This window comes from Rhinatrema bivittatum, chromosome 2 (genome assembly GCF_901001135.1).
Source record: "Rhinatrema bivittatum chromosome 2, aRhiBiv1.1, whole genome shotgun sequence".
Taxonomy (NCBI): domain Eukaryota; kingdom Metazoa; phylum Chordata; class Amphibia; order Gymnophiona; family Rhinatrematidae; genus Rhinatrema; species Rhinatrema bivittatum.
The window spans coordinates 489817708-489836068 of NC_042616.1; the positions used below are offsets into that span (position 1 = coordinate 489817708).

At 41.4% G+C, this 18361-nt stretch overlaps 1 protein-coding gene across 8 annotated transcripts in view; it reads left to right on the forward strand.

Moving 5' to 3' along the window:
* CDYL (chromodomain Y like) overlaps positions 1–18361 on the forward strand; it is a 423594-nt gene that overhangs the window by 280083 nt on the left and 125150 nt on the right. For all 8 annotated transcript variants that reach the window (XM_029590585.1, XM_029590581.1, XM_029590583.1 and 5 more), the window contains 2 exons: positions 11481–11737; positions 13932–14104. In XM_029590585.1, the coding sequence (XP_029446445.1) occupies positions 11481–11737; positions 13932–14104 (430 nt within the window). The remainder of the gene's footprint in view (positions 1–11480; positions 11738–13931; positions 14105–18361) is intronic.

Sequence of the window (18361 nt, forward strand, 5' to 3'; positions counted from 1 at the left end):
TTATGGTTTAACGTATCAAATGCCGCCAGAATATCCTGAAAAATGACAATGAAATCGGTATAAGAGTCAAAACCTCTTAGAAGAAGGAAGACTTGGGAGTAATTAAGGAAATATTTCTTTATAGAAAGAGTGATGAATGCATGGAACAGCATCCTTAGGAAGATAGTGGAGACAAGGACAGTATCACAATTCAAGAGAACATTGAACAAGCATAAAAGATCCCTGGGGGAGAAGAAGGGTCTATAAAGCTGAGCAGATGTGAATGGATACATTAGATGGGACATATGGACTGTCATCACATTCTCTCTTATAGGAAAAGTTATAAAATTTGTTTTTTAAAGCTACTTAAACTGAGTTCCCCTTCTGCCTGGATCCAGAAGTTTCTTACTGAGAAAATCTGCTTCAATGTTCTCCTGTCTAGTTGTATGTAACTCTGACAACCTTGAGATATTCTCTTCTGCCCAATGAAAGACACTCCTGGGCCAAGTACCCTCTTGTTTGTTCACATAAGCCACTGCTGTCACATTCTCACCCTACACCAGGTTCCTACACGACCAAGTGGTCCTCCGTACTCGCCCTAAATTCCTTCCCAAAGTGGTTACAGATTTCCACTTGAATCAGTCTATAAATTTGCCCACATTCTTTCCAAGACCTCACTCTCACCAAGGCGAAAGATTTATACCCTTAGACTGTAAACACGCGCTAGCGTGTTATCTAGATCGCACTAGAGTCCATAGGAAATCCAGCTCTTTGTTTCTTTTGACAAAAACAAACCGGGTATGGCAGTGGGCAAACAAACCCTCTCTAACTGGCTAGCAGACTGTATAGACTTCTGCTATGAAAAAGCAGGCCTTTCTGTCCAGGGACGAGTAACGGTGCACTCAGTTAGAGCAATGGCAACCTCCGTAGCACACTATCGTTCCGTACCAATTGCTGACATCTGCAAAGTTGCAACATGGAGCTCTCTTCACACATTTGCAGCCCATTACTGCCTAGACAAGGAAGGACGACAAGATTCAACCTTTGGACAATGTGTCTTAAAGAACTTATTTCCAGTTTGATTCCAACTCCTTCCACATCCAACCTGCTGTGATTTCAGGCTGCCTCATTTTTCCCAACAGTACACCAGTTGTTGTGCCTGTTGCACAAGTTGTACGCTGTTGGTCCAAAACAAAGATGACTCAGCCTGTAGCTTGCTAATCACCCATATGTGAGGACTATCATCCTGTTTGTCCTGGGATAAAGCAGAATTGCTTACCTGTAATAGTTGTTATCCCAGGACAGCAGGATGTAGTCCTCATGAAACCCACCCGCCACCCCGCGGAGTTGGGTCCAAAATGTTTTATTATTTTATTTTTTGCTAACGCTTATTGCTACAAACGAGACTGAAGGGAGACCCGTGTGGCTCGAGGGATCATGCCATGCTGGGCCTGCTCAGTGGCCTCAGTGTGCCAGTCAAAAGTTTCTAGAAACTTTGACAGAAAGTTTTACATGATAGGGCTCTGTCCAGTGACGTCACCCCATATGTGAGGACTACATCCTGCTGTCCTAGGATAACACCTGTTACAGGTAAGCAATTTTGCTCTCTCTCACTGATCTGCCAGAAACTGTTACTTGCCTTTCCCTTATAACCCCATTTCTGGCTCTAGTCCAGGTTGTGCAAGTTCAATTATGTTATCTAGAATTCAGTTTTAGCAAGTTTATGCCCTAAGCTGCAGTTTCTGCTTGGAGACATCCTGTTGTATGTCTCCTAGACAGGCACTGAGCTTATCAGTCTGCCTACAGAAGCTTTTCCTGTATCTATTTTTACTTGTTATTAGGCAAACTAAAAAATAGTATGTGAAAACATGTCTAACAATCCTTATGCTCAGCTCTATGCAGTTCATATTGATCCACATTTATTGGTGATTACCTTTGTTCCACTTTTCCCACCTGTCGCGTGACAATTTTCTTTGCGGCCACTAACTACTGCCTCTTCTTTCCACACCCACATACTTCACAACTGTTTGGGTTGCACAAAATTGCCCCTCAGCAGACTTCTGCCACTCATCTGTTTCAAAGCTCTCTCCACTGATGTAATCAAAAGGAATAATAAAACTTTTATTCATGGGGTTTGCACCAGTGATCAAAGCTAAAGTGTTATGGTTTTGATGAATTTGTGAACCCTGGGCCAGGGTGAGAGATGTCTCTGCCCACAGGGAGGAGCCCCGTGGGCCTCACCATCTGTAGGCGTGGTCTCAGCGACGTAGGACACAGCTGTGAGAGAGACTTTATTAAGGAGAAAGACAGAACATGACCCGAGGAACGGGACATGTAAATAAACACAGTCTTGGTAAATACAGTGATAAGGATGATGATGTATATATGAAAGTCCTGGTAATGGCCCCTAGCACGGGGTACACCCGGGAATTCCTGTAGGCTGATGTAATACCTCTGAGTACAGATCCGGTAGAGGCCCGCAGTGCGGGGTATGCTGAGGAAGCTGTACTGTAGAAGTCAAAGGCAGAGGTCAGTGTTACAGGAACAAGGCCATAGACCCAGTATAGGAGATGAAATATCCTGAGGCACAGATAGCGTAGAGTGAATGGATTGAAGAACGGTAATGGCACGAGGAACGGGGAATGCCGTGAGTCTTCAGTAGAGATGATAGAAGTTGGAGAATGTACTCACACAAGGAAGTCCCAGTAGATATACCCAAGGAGCGGGTCAGGATGTCCCAGGCAGGAGGGCCCTCCGAGGAGCGGATAGCCAAGACACGGAAGGGCCCCCAAGGAGCAGGTACTCAGAACATCCAATTGCCCAAAGGAGAATCTGGAACAGAAGATGCAAGTAGAGTGGATTAACAAGCAAGAAATCTCCTTGCTAACTCGTCTTAGCAATGGGCAAGTCCATATAAGTACATTATCGGTGTTGATGTCATCGGGGGGGGGGATGCCCCCATGGTTCCCGCCATGACGTATTCATAAGGAGGCCCTGCGCGCGCCTAGGTGATGCCGGAAGTAGGATGGCAGTCAGTAGTGCCCATGCTGTCCTGGGGATGCCGGGGAAGTCGGCGTTAGTTGGCGGAGGCCGTCATTCTCCCAGTGATTGACGGTGCAGGGAAAAAAGAGGTGAGCATAAGAGGTCGCAGCCGCCTGCGACCTGGCGCAACATAAAGTACTAGATTTGTATCTAGTTTTTCTGCAAGTACTTTTTCCTCATTAAAAAACACGTCGTTTTTAAAGTTAAAAACCGCATATTGCCTCTGCCAACATATTTCTGCCTCTAGGATTGCCTCTGCACTATGTGGGTAAAAATTGTATTGGACATGGCTTTGAAAATTGCTGTCAAAGGTTCTACTTCTAACTCTAAACCCTAAAAAAAAAAAAGAAATTGTGATTAAGGAAAGATAACACGATAATCAAACCACCAACCCTAGACCTAGGAATTATTAATATTATACCCTCAGATCAAGTACGAGACCTAGGAATTCAGATCGATGAGAACTTCACTATGCAAAAACAAATAAACAAATTAATCAAAACTGGATACGCCAAGCTGAGAATATTGCATTGGCTGAAACCATTGCTAACAATACAGGCCTTCCGCACTGTCTTACAAACACTAATATTCTCGAACTTGGAATACGCAATTCCCTGTTACCATGCCTGCCATCAAATATACTAAAACCACTACAGTTACTTCAAAATGCCTCTGCTGGACTCTTATTAGGGACAATGAAATTCGAACACATCATCCCCTCGCTGATAGAATTGCACTTGCTAAGGGAGAGGGGAGGAGTCAAGATGGCGTCTAAAAGACAGAGGCAGGCGTTTGGGCTCTCAATGCTTGGTTCTATTTTTCTTCTGGTAAACTCATGCCTCATACAAAAAGAAAGGGTCAGCTTAGGGAGATCTCCTCTACCCCTCCCGCTGCTGGCCTCATGTAACAGCGACTTGAGAACTTTCACCCAGCCAGACAGAGAAACTCAGGGAGCGTCTGCTGCAGGTGTTGGTGAATTGCGCACCCTCCACCCACTGGACATGCACGTCACTCTAAGCCCTGGAGCTCCTTCGACTCCCTCTCCCCTGATTCATGTGTGCGCTGAGGACCTGAATTCACTAGCCGAGCATGATTTGCTGGAGGAGCCGGTGGCGGTGGAGGTCGGGATCCGGCCTGACATGGCAATTACTGGAGGTGGTGGCAGAAATGAAGAACTAACGCCTGATGAATTGTTTCAGGGGGCAGTGAGGCCAAAGATACATCCTAGCGCAATTCAAGCATCCACCCCGGTCAGGGAAGGGGACTCTGTGTGGCTCCATGAATTGGGTAAGTCCCACAGTGATCATTTGGCTATTACTATTTCCATATCAAAATTGGTTAAGCCTGAAATTATTACCATAGACTCTTTTTGGGAAGCTCTCACTCTGATTCAAAAGTCTATTTCCTCACTAAAAATGATTATGACAGAAAATAAACAGTCAGTACAAGTGATAGAAGCTACAACTTCTGCCCATAACGCTAAGATTTCCACTTTGGATCAACGGACAGAGACTATGCAACTAGTCCAGAATGAACTGACACAATCAGATTTAGTAAATACAAACAAGTTGAAAAATATGGAAAATGCTCTGAGTTTTAAACCTGAGGGCTTTAAATTTTCCTTGTGTTAAATTTGCAACACCTCATGATGTCTTTAAGAGGTATCTACAGGAAGTTTTGCTTTTTCCAGAAGAATCTTTCCCTCCATTATCCCGGATATATTTTATATCTCGGGAGAAGAAGAAACCTGATCCTCTTAACGTGTTACAGGAGAACATTGATTCAGTGGTTCAAATGGGTAAGTTATCAGCATTTTTTGAATCCTCTGGGACAGAGCATATGGAATATCATGACTCAGTATCGAAATTGTTTCTTCAAAATCGTGACAAGTTATTTCTTGGTCAGAAAATATGGATATATCCAGATATCGCCAGGGCTACCCAACAGCGTCGAAAGAAATTGCTTTAGATGGGTCCAGAAGCATGTCAGTTAGGAGCTAATATGATCATACGATACCCTTGTAAATGCGTTCTAAGATTTCAGAATAACAGATATATGTTCTTTGAGCCCTCGCAATTACGTTTCTTTCTTTCTTGATTCTCATTTGTCACAAAATATTAGCCAAAATGGTAGTTGAAATATAATGAGTATATGTAATGGCTTCTCTCTCTGTTTCGTTTAAAGTGCGCAAAGTAATTTTTGCTTTACCCCCCCCCCCCCCCCTAATTTCATGGTAAAGGAATTAGAGGGGTTGAGATTAAAGGAAAAGTTTTCTTTTTCTTTGTAAAACTGTATTTCTTTTTACTACTTCTGGTTCCTCTTTATTCTGTATTACATTGATATGCTGTATTGCTGTCTAAATTGGTTAAATTTAATAAAAATAAAATAAAATAAAAAAACTGCACTGGCTTCCTATACAGTCCAGAATTCATTATAAAGTATTAACTCTAGTTTTCAATATCAACAACATTAACCCAGGTTTACGTGGAGATTATGCACCAACAGCCCCTCACTAAAAAAGAACATAAATTATTAGTTTAACCAAATCATGCAGTTCATTTTACTGTTCACTTCCTTGTGGAAATCTTTATCTCTGCTATCACATTGGCAAACACAGGATATTGCAAAATTAAAAATGTGACCTATTTACTGAACCACTAATCTATTATATATGACAAAATATGAGGCCCCTATTGGGCAGCCCAGCAGACACACTGAGTTTGATGCAACCCCTGGTCAGGAGTGTGATATGTGCTCAATATTGGTTTTATACAATTAGTTAGACTTCTCATGCTGTCCCTCCCTCTCCCCCCCCTGCTAAAACTATCTCTGAAACACTCCTCTGTTACCATTTTGATCGATCGCAAATCCTGTAACACTCTTATGCCTACCCAGATACTCAATCATTCTATGGACTCCTTTTCTAACCAAATTATGGACGATATACCATTGAATCCTGTAAATAGTTTCTCAGTTATCCAGGTTATCTTGTTATTGTTAGTTTTTGTACGCTCTGTTCCTGTTCTATGTAAAGGCATTGCCAAATAGTTATAAGTTATATGTAAACCGATACGATGTGCAAACGGCTGTCTTTATATAAAATTCTCTAAATAAATAAAATAAATAAATGTTCTCTGTGTGTTATAGATATGTACTTGGGTCTATGTTTACATGATAGTTATTAGAGCTTGGGCCTGCTGATGCAATTACTGTACATTTTCATCTTTTAGCCGGGTAATTCAACCATCGATACCCCACTTTGGTATGGTTCTATAGAGGACAATAAATATATGTATATCAGTAAAAAAGGTGTATGGTCTTCATCGAATGCCTTATGAGGAGAGATTGAAGAATCTAAATATGTATACCCTGGAGGAAAGGAGGAGCAGGGGTGATATGATACAGACCTTCAGATACTTGAAAGGTTTTAATGATCCAAAGTCAACGACAAACCTTTTCCATTACAAAAAAATCTGTAGAACCGGCGGTCACGGTTTAAAACTCCAGGGAGAAAGACTCAGAACCAATGTCAGGAAGTATTTCTTCACGGAGAGGGTGGTGGATGCCTGGAATGCCCTTCCGGAGGAAGTGGTGAAGACTAAAACTGTGAAGGATTTCAAAGGGGCGTGGGATAAACACTGGATCCATAGTCTCGGATGTGAATGAAGAGAAGAGGCATAGGGGTGGCTTGCGGGAATGACGGCTACTTCCTGGTGATTAATACCCTTATTCAATAAACATACACACTGTTAATGCGACTCCAACATTGCTCAATGCTTCAACAGCAAGAGGAAATGTGGGACAAAGGATTCGCATTCACAAATAAGCGTGGGAGTAGCTTGCTTGTTGTGGTGGTTACTACCCCTAACCAATTAAACCTGATACTTCACTTTGAATACATTCACAGTGCAGCTCACTGCTTCAACGGCAGGGGGGAATGAAGATAAGAGGATTTACAGTCAGACAACTACCAATTAGGATTGAATTGCATAGTCTGGGAAAACAAATAAGCGTGGGAGTAGCTTCCTTATTGCGGCGGTTACTACCCCTAACCAATACTTCACTTTGAATACATATACAGCGCAGCTCACTGCTTCAACGGCAGGGGGGATGAAGAAAAGAGAATTTATATTAGGACAACCAACAAGGACTAAATTGCACAGGCTGGGTAAACAAATAAGCGTGGGAGAAGCTTGCTTATTGCAGCGGTTACTACCCCTAACCAATTAGGCTTGATACTTCACTTTTATGCAGCTCCAGCACTGCTCTCTACATCAATGGCAGGGGTGGAAGGAAAATTAGAACCAAAAAGTTACCAATAAGGGCCCTGACCTCAGCAGTCGGAGTAACAGATGGGCTGTGTGGTCTTCTCCTGCCGTCACTTCTATGGTTCTATGTAACCTTGTTTTCTTTTTTTGTGATATGCCTATGTATATGAGTATTCCTTGTATTGTATGCTGGTTGGTTAAATAAAAAGTTACAAAAAAAATTACTCTTGATTTCCTGAATAAAAATTAATTTATAGTTAGACAAATATTTCATTTTTATTTTGTGAATATTTTCTATTTTTTATAAGTAAAATAATGACTACTAGGGATGAGCATGGAGCAACTAGGGATGAGCATGGAACTACTAGGGATGAGCATGGAACACCCCCCTTCTCCCACAACCCCCTCCTTCTCCCCCCCTTGCGCAGACCCTATCACCTCCACCTTTGACACATTAGAAACCACCTCAGCCATGGAAATTGAAACTGTACTCAAAAAACTTAAACCCGCATGTCACCCCTCTGACACCATCCCCACAAAACTCCTCCTTTCCATTCCAAACACGATCGCCAAACCCAATGCCGACATCATCAACTTATCCCTCACCTCAGGTACCGTCCCAGATACTTTAAAACTAGCAAATGTCAAGCTGCTCCTCAAAAAAACCCTCGCTCAATCCTAAAGATCCCTCCAATTTCCGCCCTATATCTAATCTGCCCCTTATCTCCAAGATCATGGAAAAGATAGTTAATACCCAACTCACAGAATATCTCGAAAACAACAAGATATTACACCCTTCTCAATTTTGATTCCGCAAACAACTCAATACCGAATCGCTTTTACTTTCACTCTCAGACCACGTAATCAGGGGCATGGACCAGGGTAACTGCTTTCTCCTTGCCCTGCTCGATATCTCCGCCACCTTGGACACCATTAATCATCATCACCTCCTCACAAGGCTGGCGGAAATAGGCATCTCAGGTCTAGCCCTCCTTTGGTTTAAATCATACTTATCCAATAGGAAATTTGCTGTCAAAATAGGTAATGCTGAATCCTCCTCCTACTCTCTTCTCCAAGGTGTCCCTCAAGGCTCTTCCCTATCCTCTACCTTATTCAACATATATCTTACTCCCCTCTGTCAGCTCCTATCTAACCTTGGCCTCAAATTTTACCTGTACGCGGATGATGTCCAAATCATCATCCCCATTCATTCCTCCCTGTCTGATGCCCTGGCTTATTGGAACACCTGCCTCTCCTCCATTAACAGCTTCCTCACAAACATCCACCTCGCCCTTAACACATCCAAAACGGAACTACTCCTTATATCACAACACCAACCCCCCCACCCTCTGATCTCTAATGACCCAGCCTTCAAAGCACTATCTTCCCAGCAATGTGTTAGAGATTTGGGAATCATTCTGGACCAACAACTGAACCTAAAAAATTACATAAGCTCTATCCTCAAAGAGGGCTTTTTCAAGCTCAACATCCTAAAAAAACTCAGACCTCTGCTCCACTATCATGATTTCCGGACTGTCATCCAGGCCACTCTATCCTCAAAGCTCGATTACTGTAACTCCCTCCTACTTGGCCTCCCTTCCTCTACTATCAAACCATTACAAATGTTCCAAAATGCTATAGCCAGGGTCATTACGAACACACAGAAATCAGAACACATCACCCCTATACTGAAAGACCTACACTGGCTTCCCATCTCATCACGTATCATCTTCAAAACCCTTACAATAATTCACAAATCTATCTATGGAAATAACTCTAGCTTGCTAAACGAGCCCTTCCAATTCACGCTCCCTAACCGACCCACCAGAACTGCCAACAAAGGTCTCCTCAAAGTACCTTCTCTTAAAAAAGCCCATCTCTCCTCCACAAGAGATCACGCAATCTCCATTGCAGGTCCTAGGCAATGGAACTCTCTCCTAACCCCACTCAGACTAGAACCATGCTATACTAAATTTAGAAAGAAACTAAAGACTTGGCTGTTTCGACAAGCCTACCCTGAATAGGCCACATACCCTGCGCTCTCCCTTGCCCCCCGCCCTCCCCTCCCTCTTACCCCCTTTTATGTCATTGGCGACATGACACCCCTACCTCCCTGACACACCCTCCTTGTATATAAAGCCACACCGTTGTACATAAGTTTTTTACATACCCCACTTGTTACTCCTCTTGTTCCTTTTTGAATTACGCTTTACTTCCTCCTGCTCTTCATTTTCTAGTTACAACTACTTGTTATTGCCCCCTCTCCCCCTGCCCCGTTTTATGTACTCTGCTTTCCTAGCTTTTTCAGTTGCAATATAAACCGGTATGATGTTTATTTACTAATGTCGGTATAAAAAAGCACCAAATAAATAAATAAATAAAATTTCAGCTTGGTTGCCAGTTTTTTTTATATTTTGGTTCCAAAGTTCGTTCATTATATCATTTCATTTATTTCTAATAGTCAGTGGGGAAAACGATACATCCTATTTTGGACACTAACACTGGGGGTTTTCTATCCAAGTTTAATGAACTTGCAGGCAGGCATCAGGAGCAGAGGTAACAGCACTCTACAGCACCATGAGAGGGGCAAAATGGTACCAACAGTGACATGAAAGCACCAAAGCATCGAAGGAGAGACAAAACAGCATGAATCGTGGCATGAAAACACCAAGACACCTAAAGAGATGCAGAGAGCCACAACAATAGTGGCATGAACACTCCAAGGCACCAAGAGAACTGCAAAGCAACATAAACTGTGTCACGTCAACTCCAAGGCACTCAGAGGGGAAAGCAGAACAAACAGTGACATGAACACCCATCGGCATAGAGTAAGGTTTATGGAAACAAGCCAATGGCATCACACTCCAAGACACTGAATGAGAGTAAGGTATTGAAAGGAGTGGCATCAACATAGCAAGGCACTGAATCAAGAGAGAGGCAGGGCAGGAGGAGTAGGCCAAGTGGTGGGCAGCAGCAAGATACAAAGGTAACCAGAAAAGAGAAGGGGGGTTTTAAAATATTTTTCTTATGGGGCCAAAACATCCAAGGGCAGGAGGAACAGCAGCAAAAGTGGCAACTAGTAACAAAACAGTAAGGTCCTGAGGACAAAAAGTGTGGCCATTGGTTCGGTGTAGCAGTGCACTCAGTCCTCCTCCTGATAGGGCTGAGGTTCATGTAACCAATGACTATTACCTTTAAGAAGAGAGAAGCTTTAGAAAGAATGTTTCACAAACTACAGAGCTAAAAAAATTATCCTGAGCATTTGGTATTTTTAAGAATATTATTTCCCTTGGTTTTAGATCTGCAATATTTTGACAATTTTCTTATGTTTATTAACCAAAAAAATTAAAAAGTTTATAATCATGAAATGGAGACAGAAAGAGTGGTATCACCTTTTCTAAGTGTCTCATTTCTATGAATCATTACAGATGGTGCCACAACTCAGATGTAAGGGAAGTGTATTGTGCACAGGAAAAGAGAGCTATAGCGACACATTTAACAAAGGGCTTTCTTTACTAAGCTCTTTTCCCATAGACACAGAATGGGAGAAAAGCCTTAGTAAATTAGGCCCAACGTTTTCTCCAGTGCAAAAGCTGCACTAGTTTAGCCCTGATGTTTTTCTTGTTGACAATGCTGAGACATTTTGATTGATGAATATGGAGAAATTTTTATACTGGAGAAAACATTTTATATATCTGCCCCTAAATATTTTAATAAACTTGATTGAAAAGGAAGATTAGAAAAGAAATAGGCTTATGCAACTGAAAAATATTATTATACAAAAATCCTCTATGCTGATTATGGTAAGAAGAATAATTGTGCCTGCTATTGAAAGTAAAAGTTCTCTATGTTAAAACACTGCACACATATCATCATTAGAGAGTAAATTTCAATTAGGGCCCTAGGAAGATTATGGGATTGTACCTAAAATGGATCCAAAACATCAGGAGAAAATAACAAAGTAGGGGAAAATATCAGAAAGACAATATGAATGCATTTTTGTTTAGATTTTCCCATTTTATTAATATCTTTCTATGGTAAGTATAATTTTTCTCATATTTCTGTATTAATACTGGAAGATACAAAAATCCAAGAGAGCATCTCTGGATAGTCCATAATCTATAATACCTTATTCCATGATAAATCTAATAATTTTCAGTCTCTCTCAACATTGTTTTAAACTCTTTGCAGGTGCATCTGCCTTCATGGAAGCATTATCAGCTAATGGTACAAGCAATATGCAAACATCAGTAACAGGAGTATCAGGCAACAAACGGAGATTCATAGAGGAAAGAAGAGATCAACCTTTCGATAAGAGGCTACGTTTCAGTGTACGACAAACTGAAAGTGCTTATCGATATAGAGACATTGTTGTCAGGAAACAGGATGGTTTCACACATATTTTACTTTCCACAAAATCATCAGAGAACAATTCACTAAATCCAGAGGTTAGTTGTATATGTCAATATTTTGAACAGCTGTAGTGACAATTATAACAAGTCACAGAACTGTGACAGAGATAAATGATTACAGAGAGTTATATTATTTCTTGTATTGCCAAATGTATAGTATTATATTGAGAATTCATAAATGGTTGGCATGTTTTAATATCTGTCCAAGGATCATAGTGTGAGTTCTAAGTCTGAACTGATATTTTCCAGATTAATCCTTTTATCGCCAAAGATCTTTTGTGTGTCAAAAATGTACAAATTTGCTTAATTATATGGTAGATGACAAGCGATAACAGCCCACGTATATGTCATCCACATACTCCTTTTACCCTCTTTTTCAATACATGGCATATGCTTCATTTGATGATGTCATCTATCATTCTAAAAGTTTTTAACAAATTGCAACCCCTGTCCCTGCTGCTTCCTTTATTTTCCACTTGATCTTACTTTGTTTAAAATTAGCTTAACATTTGAAATTACAGTAAATTTTTAGCGTGCCCGTAAGTAAACATTGAGCTAATATTAATGACATTTGGAAAGTAACCAGGACTGGTCTACAAAACCTGATATTTATCACATTCTAACTGGGTAAGTCTGTTCTGAGATCATTTAAGATTTAGGGCCTAATTCACTAAGGGGTGACTTTTCAAAACATTTACAAAATATAAGTAGCTTTTACTAATGTACATGCTATTTTTATAAACATCAAAAGTACAAGCACATTTTCAGTCTCGCATGAACATTTACAAGTGAAAAAAAGGGGTCTGGGGGCATTTTGGGATGAGACCAAAAGGTACGCGCTCAAGTTGCTATTTTATAAGAGACTTATGCATATACATTTGTCAACTTGTTTGCGTAATTTTACATCTGCTAATTATCTTGCACAATTAATATCCGATTGGTCTGTTGTTTACTATTGGTTAGGTGAGAGGTCTGGATATACTAGAGGCCCTGAAGAACTAGGAGGGTCTTGATGACCCAGAGATGGACTGGGTGATCTGGTAGAGGTTTCAGCAAAATGGTGGTTTCAATTATGTACGCATATTTTAAAATATACCGACTTCCACAGGTAAATAGGGTTTTATATGAGCAACTCACAATTTTTTTCGCACATAAAATATATTTTTATTTTTTATTTTTTTATATTTACATGTATATTTACATATACATGTAAATATACATATTTACATGTATATGTAGGAAAAGTATGTGCTTTCAATACATTGCAAATATTTGCATGTAAGAAAACATACATGTTTTTGTTAGGGGGTAGACATGAGCATATTGTATAATTTGCATGCAGGTTATAAAATACTGTAGTAGATCTCTATGTGTATATGGGGCATGTGGAGATATTGAAAGTTACCCTCTAACTATTCTGTCTCTATAGGGGGGGGAGGAAAGCTTAGTGAATCAGGCCCTTGGTTTTCTGTAAAACAGCAATCTAGCAGGCTTACAACACTTGAAGGATTATAATTAGCATCTTACCTCAATTAGTCTTATCTTGTAGCAGATGAGGAGCCATGCGCCCATCCAAGTTTGGACTATAGTCCCCCCTTTAATTTATTTATATATTGGTGAACTTAATAGTAGCATTTATTTTGAACTTTCAGTTAAGGAAAAAAAACTTGTTTAAATATACAAGTGAATGTCAAATAATCTATAACCAATTTAACATACCAAGAAGCTGACTACAAAATACAATTTTGAATACTAATGTTGGAAAGAGGTTGTCATCTATGTTTAAAGAAACATTTCTTGAGTGGTAGCATGAGATATCTGCTGTTCAAGTTACAGACTTGCTAAACTCAACTACTGATACATAACTTTGAACATCTACACTTTGACCTCCTTTTATTTCTTTCTGTACAACAACAATGTAGTTGTAGGTATAAAGCTCTAAAACAAGTACATCCAGAGGAATTTTTATGTACTCCAAATGATATGAAAATGTATTGAAATAGAAAGATCAATCAACTATATTATGAAGGTAAAGTGGACCTTCCAATAAATTTCTTCTTAGTGGCCAAGCAAGATGATTGCTAAACGAAATGAAATTATGGGGCTTAGTGGAGTTGGACTCAAGCATTCTTATGTCAGAAAAGGTTCAAGATACATAAAATTTGTATATTCTGATTTTAAATAAGAAAATAAAAAGATACTGATGAATTTAATCCTACTGATTTTTCAGGTAATGAAGGAAGTCCAAAGTGCTTTGAATACAGCAGCTGCAGATGACAGCAAACTTGTGCTGCTCAGTGCAGTTGGTAGTGTCTTCTGTTGTGGTCTTGACTTTATTTATTTTATACGGCGCTTGACAGATGATAGGAAAAGGGAAAGCACTAAAATGGCAGAAGCTATTAGGTATGTAAATTGATTTTCAGTCATTTTAGTAATGATTTTCTTTATTCTTGAGACTTTTTATTGAATATAAGTAATGTAACATTCTGTGTTCATGGCAATTAAGTTGTATAGTCTTTATGAACAGGTAAAACCATAAATGAATTTTACTAGGTCAGTTTGTAATTTAATGAAATAGTAAAGCCGCATTGCTCAGGTCACAATTTCTGCCTCCTTTTCCCACAAATTAATTGTGACAAACTCTTAAGTGCAAGATTTAAGGATTGAGCAAAACAAACAAGTGCAAAATGCCTGAAAGTCAATTTGTTTACACAGTTTTTAAATAGTTTATCTGTTGCCAATGGCTTTAATTTCCTGAACCTTTTAGAATCACAAAAAAAATTCAACAGAAAAAAATTGTGCAAGCAAAAACTTGTGCATAAATTTCTGTGAGGCAATTGTTCAATTCTTAAATTTAGCACATTTGTGCAAAAGTTCCAAAATGCTTTTTGCAGATTTTTTGCTTTCAACTTGTTCATTCTTTAAGTTGCAGGAAATTAAATCTTTAGACCAGTAGTTCCTAAACCTGTCCTGGGGAACTCCAGCCAGTCAGGTTTTCAGGATATTCACAATGAATATGCATGAGATAGGTTTGCATGCACTTAGAATATCCATAATTAATATGTATGAGATAGATCTGTATGTACTGGACACAGGGAATGCAAATATATCTCATGCATATTCATTGTGGATATCCTGAAAACCGGACTGGCTGGAGATCTCCCAGGACAGGATTGGGAACCACCGATTTAGACAAAAGATGTGCTGTCTCAACATTAGGCAAGCAATTGACTGTTTACCTGATTCTTAAATCTTGAACTTAAAGTGTTAGGATTTTCTTTCCAGTCAGTTTTGCAAAAAAATGCTTTTAAGATTCATCCCTAACTGAAAATTTAACATACAGGGATGGAAACATCCAGGTAGCCTGGCCGCCTCAAATTTGGTGCTGGTTGGGATCTGTTTCGCTGCAGGCAGTCCAAGGCCAGAATCTGATGCCTAGAAGTTGAGTCTAGGGAAGAGAAGAGAAGGAAAGATTGGTTGAAAGAAGAGGAGGAAAAGAAACTGGAAAAATGAAGGGGTGATCAAAGGGCAAAAAAGAACAAAATAAGAAAAGTGGTTGGAAAAGGGCAAAAAACATCCATAAGGAAGAAATCACTGGCTACAGAATGATTTTCACTGGCTCCCAAGTTTTCTAAATATTTATCTATCCTAATAATGTATATATTTCATATCCTTTGACTTATATTTGTTTGAAACATGTTATTTTTAGGAAGGGGATTCTGGTTACTCCAATGTGATCATTTTTTAATTGAAGTCATCATTATTTACATGAAATCAATACTGGGTAATTTATTTCTGCCAGTTCATGCCAGCATATCATGCCAGCACCTTTTCCAGAGGTAGTGGAGGTACCAGAAGGTATTTGGTGCAGTTGTACCAGAGCCCTACAGTGTGCAATGATCAAGAAGCACTGGGGCAGAGCCAGCAGATAAGAGGAGGAGCCAGAGCATAACCACTTCTAGTATGAGGCTGCTGGCAGGCAGGAGCTGCTTTTGCTCCATACTGTGTGCTTTTCAGTCTGCAATCAGCGGAGCGATCATAACAGTGTCAGCTATGGGGACTCTGAGCATACACAGTGCTGCCGGTCCCCATGATCCCCCTCCTACCTCTGGTATCCTGTCTCAAATGTAATAGGAGGAGGTATACCTGGGGGGACCAGCAGCACTATGCATGCTTTGAGTCCCTGTGGCCTGTGCTGCTGACTATGCAGGAAGAAGAAAGGGGAGAGAAAGTGTAGGAACAGAAGGGAAAGGATAGAGATCAAAGGGTGAAAGAGAGTTATAAATGGCTAGGGATGAGAGGTGAGGGAGAAACTTGAGTAGGAAGGAGGGAGGGAAAAGATAGAGCAGAAGAGAGAGGGAGGGTGGGGGTTGTGAGTAAAGGAAGAGGGGCAAGGTAAGAGGAAAGAGATATGGAAGGCAAGAGGAGAGGGAATGCAAAATGAGAGGGTGAGAGTGGTGAGGAAGGAGAAGATGAGGGAGTGAGTAAAGCAGGAGGAGAGAGATGGGGAAAGAGAGGGGGAAAAAGAGGAGGGTATGAATTGCAGGAAGGAGAGAAAAGAAAAAGGGAAGTAGTGGAGGAGGTGGAGGAAAAAAGGAATTGGAAGGGGTAAAAGAAGAAAGGAAGTCATAAGAACATAAGATTTGCCATACTGGGTCAGACCAAAGGTCCATCAAGCTCAGTATCCTTTTTCCAACAGTGGCCAATCCAGTTCACAAGTACCTAGAAAGATCCCAAAAGGTTTATAGATTCCAAGCTGCTTATTCCAAGGATAAGCAGTGGATTTCCGAAAGTCCACCTTAATGTGTTATGAACTTTTCTCTCAGGAACTTGTCCAAACCTTTTTTTATTTCAGATACACTAACAGCTTAGAAACATATATAGAAACATAGAAATGACGGCAGAAGAAGACCAAACGGCCCATCCAGTCTGCCCAGCAAGCTTCACATTTTTTTCTCATACTTATCTGTTTCTCTTAGCTCTTTGGTTCTATTTCCCTTCCACCCCCACCATTAATGTAGAGAGCAGTGATGGAGCTGCAACCAAGTGAAATATCAAGCTTGATTAGTTATGGGTAGTAGGGGAAGTAACCGCCGCAATAAGCAAGCTACACCCATGCTTATTTGTTTTACCCAGACTGTGTTATTCAGCCCTTATTGGTTGTTTTTCTTCTCCCCTGCTGTTGAAGCAGGGAGCTATGCTGGATATGCTTGTAGTATCAGTTTTTCTTCTCCCCTGCCGTTGAAGCAGGATATGCATTGAAAGTGAAGTATCAGGCTTATTTGGTTTGGGGTAGTAACCGCCGTAACAAGCCAGCTACTCCCCGCTTTGTGAGTGCGAATCCTTTTTTCTTCTCCCCTGCTGTTGAAGCAGAGAGCTATGCTGGATATGCGTGAAGTATCAGTTTTTCTTCTCCCCTGCCGTTGAAGCAGAGAGCTATGCTGGATATGCGTGAAGTATCAGTTTTTCTTCTCCCCTGCCGTTGAAGCAGAGAGCTATGCTGGATATGCGTGAAGTATCAGTTTTTCTTCTCCCCTGCTGTTGAAGCAGGGAGCTATGCTGGATATGCGTGAAGTATCAGGTTTTCTTCTCCCCTGCCGTTGAAGCAGAGAGCTATGCTGGATATGCATTGAAAGTGAAGTATCAGGCTTATTTGGTTTGGGGTAGTAACCGCCGTAACAAGCCAGCTACTCCCCACTTTGTGAGTGCAAATCCTTTTTTCCACATTTCCTCTTGCTGTTGTAGCTTAGAGCGATGTTGGAGTCACACATCCTCCAGCAATGAATTCCAGAATTTAATTACCGTATTTTTCGCTCCATAAGACGCACTTTTTCCCCCCCAAAAGTGGGGGGAAAATGTATGTGCGTCTTATGGAGCGAATATAAAAAAAAACAAACAAAAATCTAACAACCCCCCCCCCCCCCTGACTCCCCCAAGACCTGCCGACTTAGTTTACCGCAACCCCCCACCCTCCTGACCCCCCAAGACCTGCCGACTTAATTTACCGCAACCCCCCCAAGACCTGCCGACTTAATTTACTGCAACCCCCCACCCTCCTGACCCCCCCCAAGACCTGCCGACTTAATTTACCGCAACCCCCCACCCTCCTGACCCCCCCAAGACCTGCCGACTTAATTTACCGCAACCCCCCACTCTCCTGACCCCCCCAAGACCTGCCAAACGTCCCTGGTGGTCCAGCGGGGGTCCAGGAGCGGTCCGGGAACGATCTCCAGGGCGTGGGCCGTCGGCTGCCAGTAATCAAAATGGCGCCGACGGCCCTTTGCCCTCACTATGTCACTGGGACCGACCGCTGGATTGGTCGGTCCCAGTGACATAGGTCACTGATTGGTCGGCCGTCGGCTGCCAGTAATCAAAATGGCACCGACGGCCCTTTGCCCAGTGAGGGCAAAGGGCCGTCGGCGCCATTTTGATTACTGGCAGCCGACGGCCCACGCCCTGGAGATCATTCCCGGACCGCTCCTGGACCCCCGCTGGACCACCAGGGATGTTTGGCAGGTCTTGGGGGGGGTCAGGAGGGTGGGTGGTTGCGGTAAATTAAGTCGGCAGGTCTTGGGGGGGTCAGGAGGGGGGGTTGCGGTAAATTAAGTCGGCAGGTCTTGGGGGGGTCAGGAGGGTGGGGGGTTGCGGTAAATTAAGTCG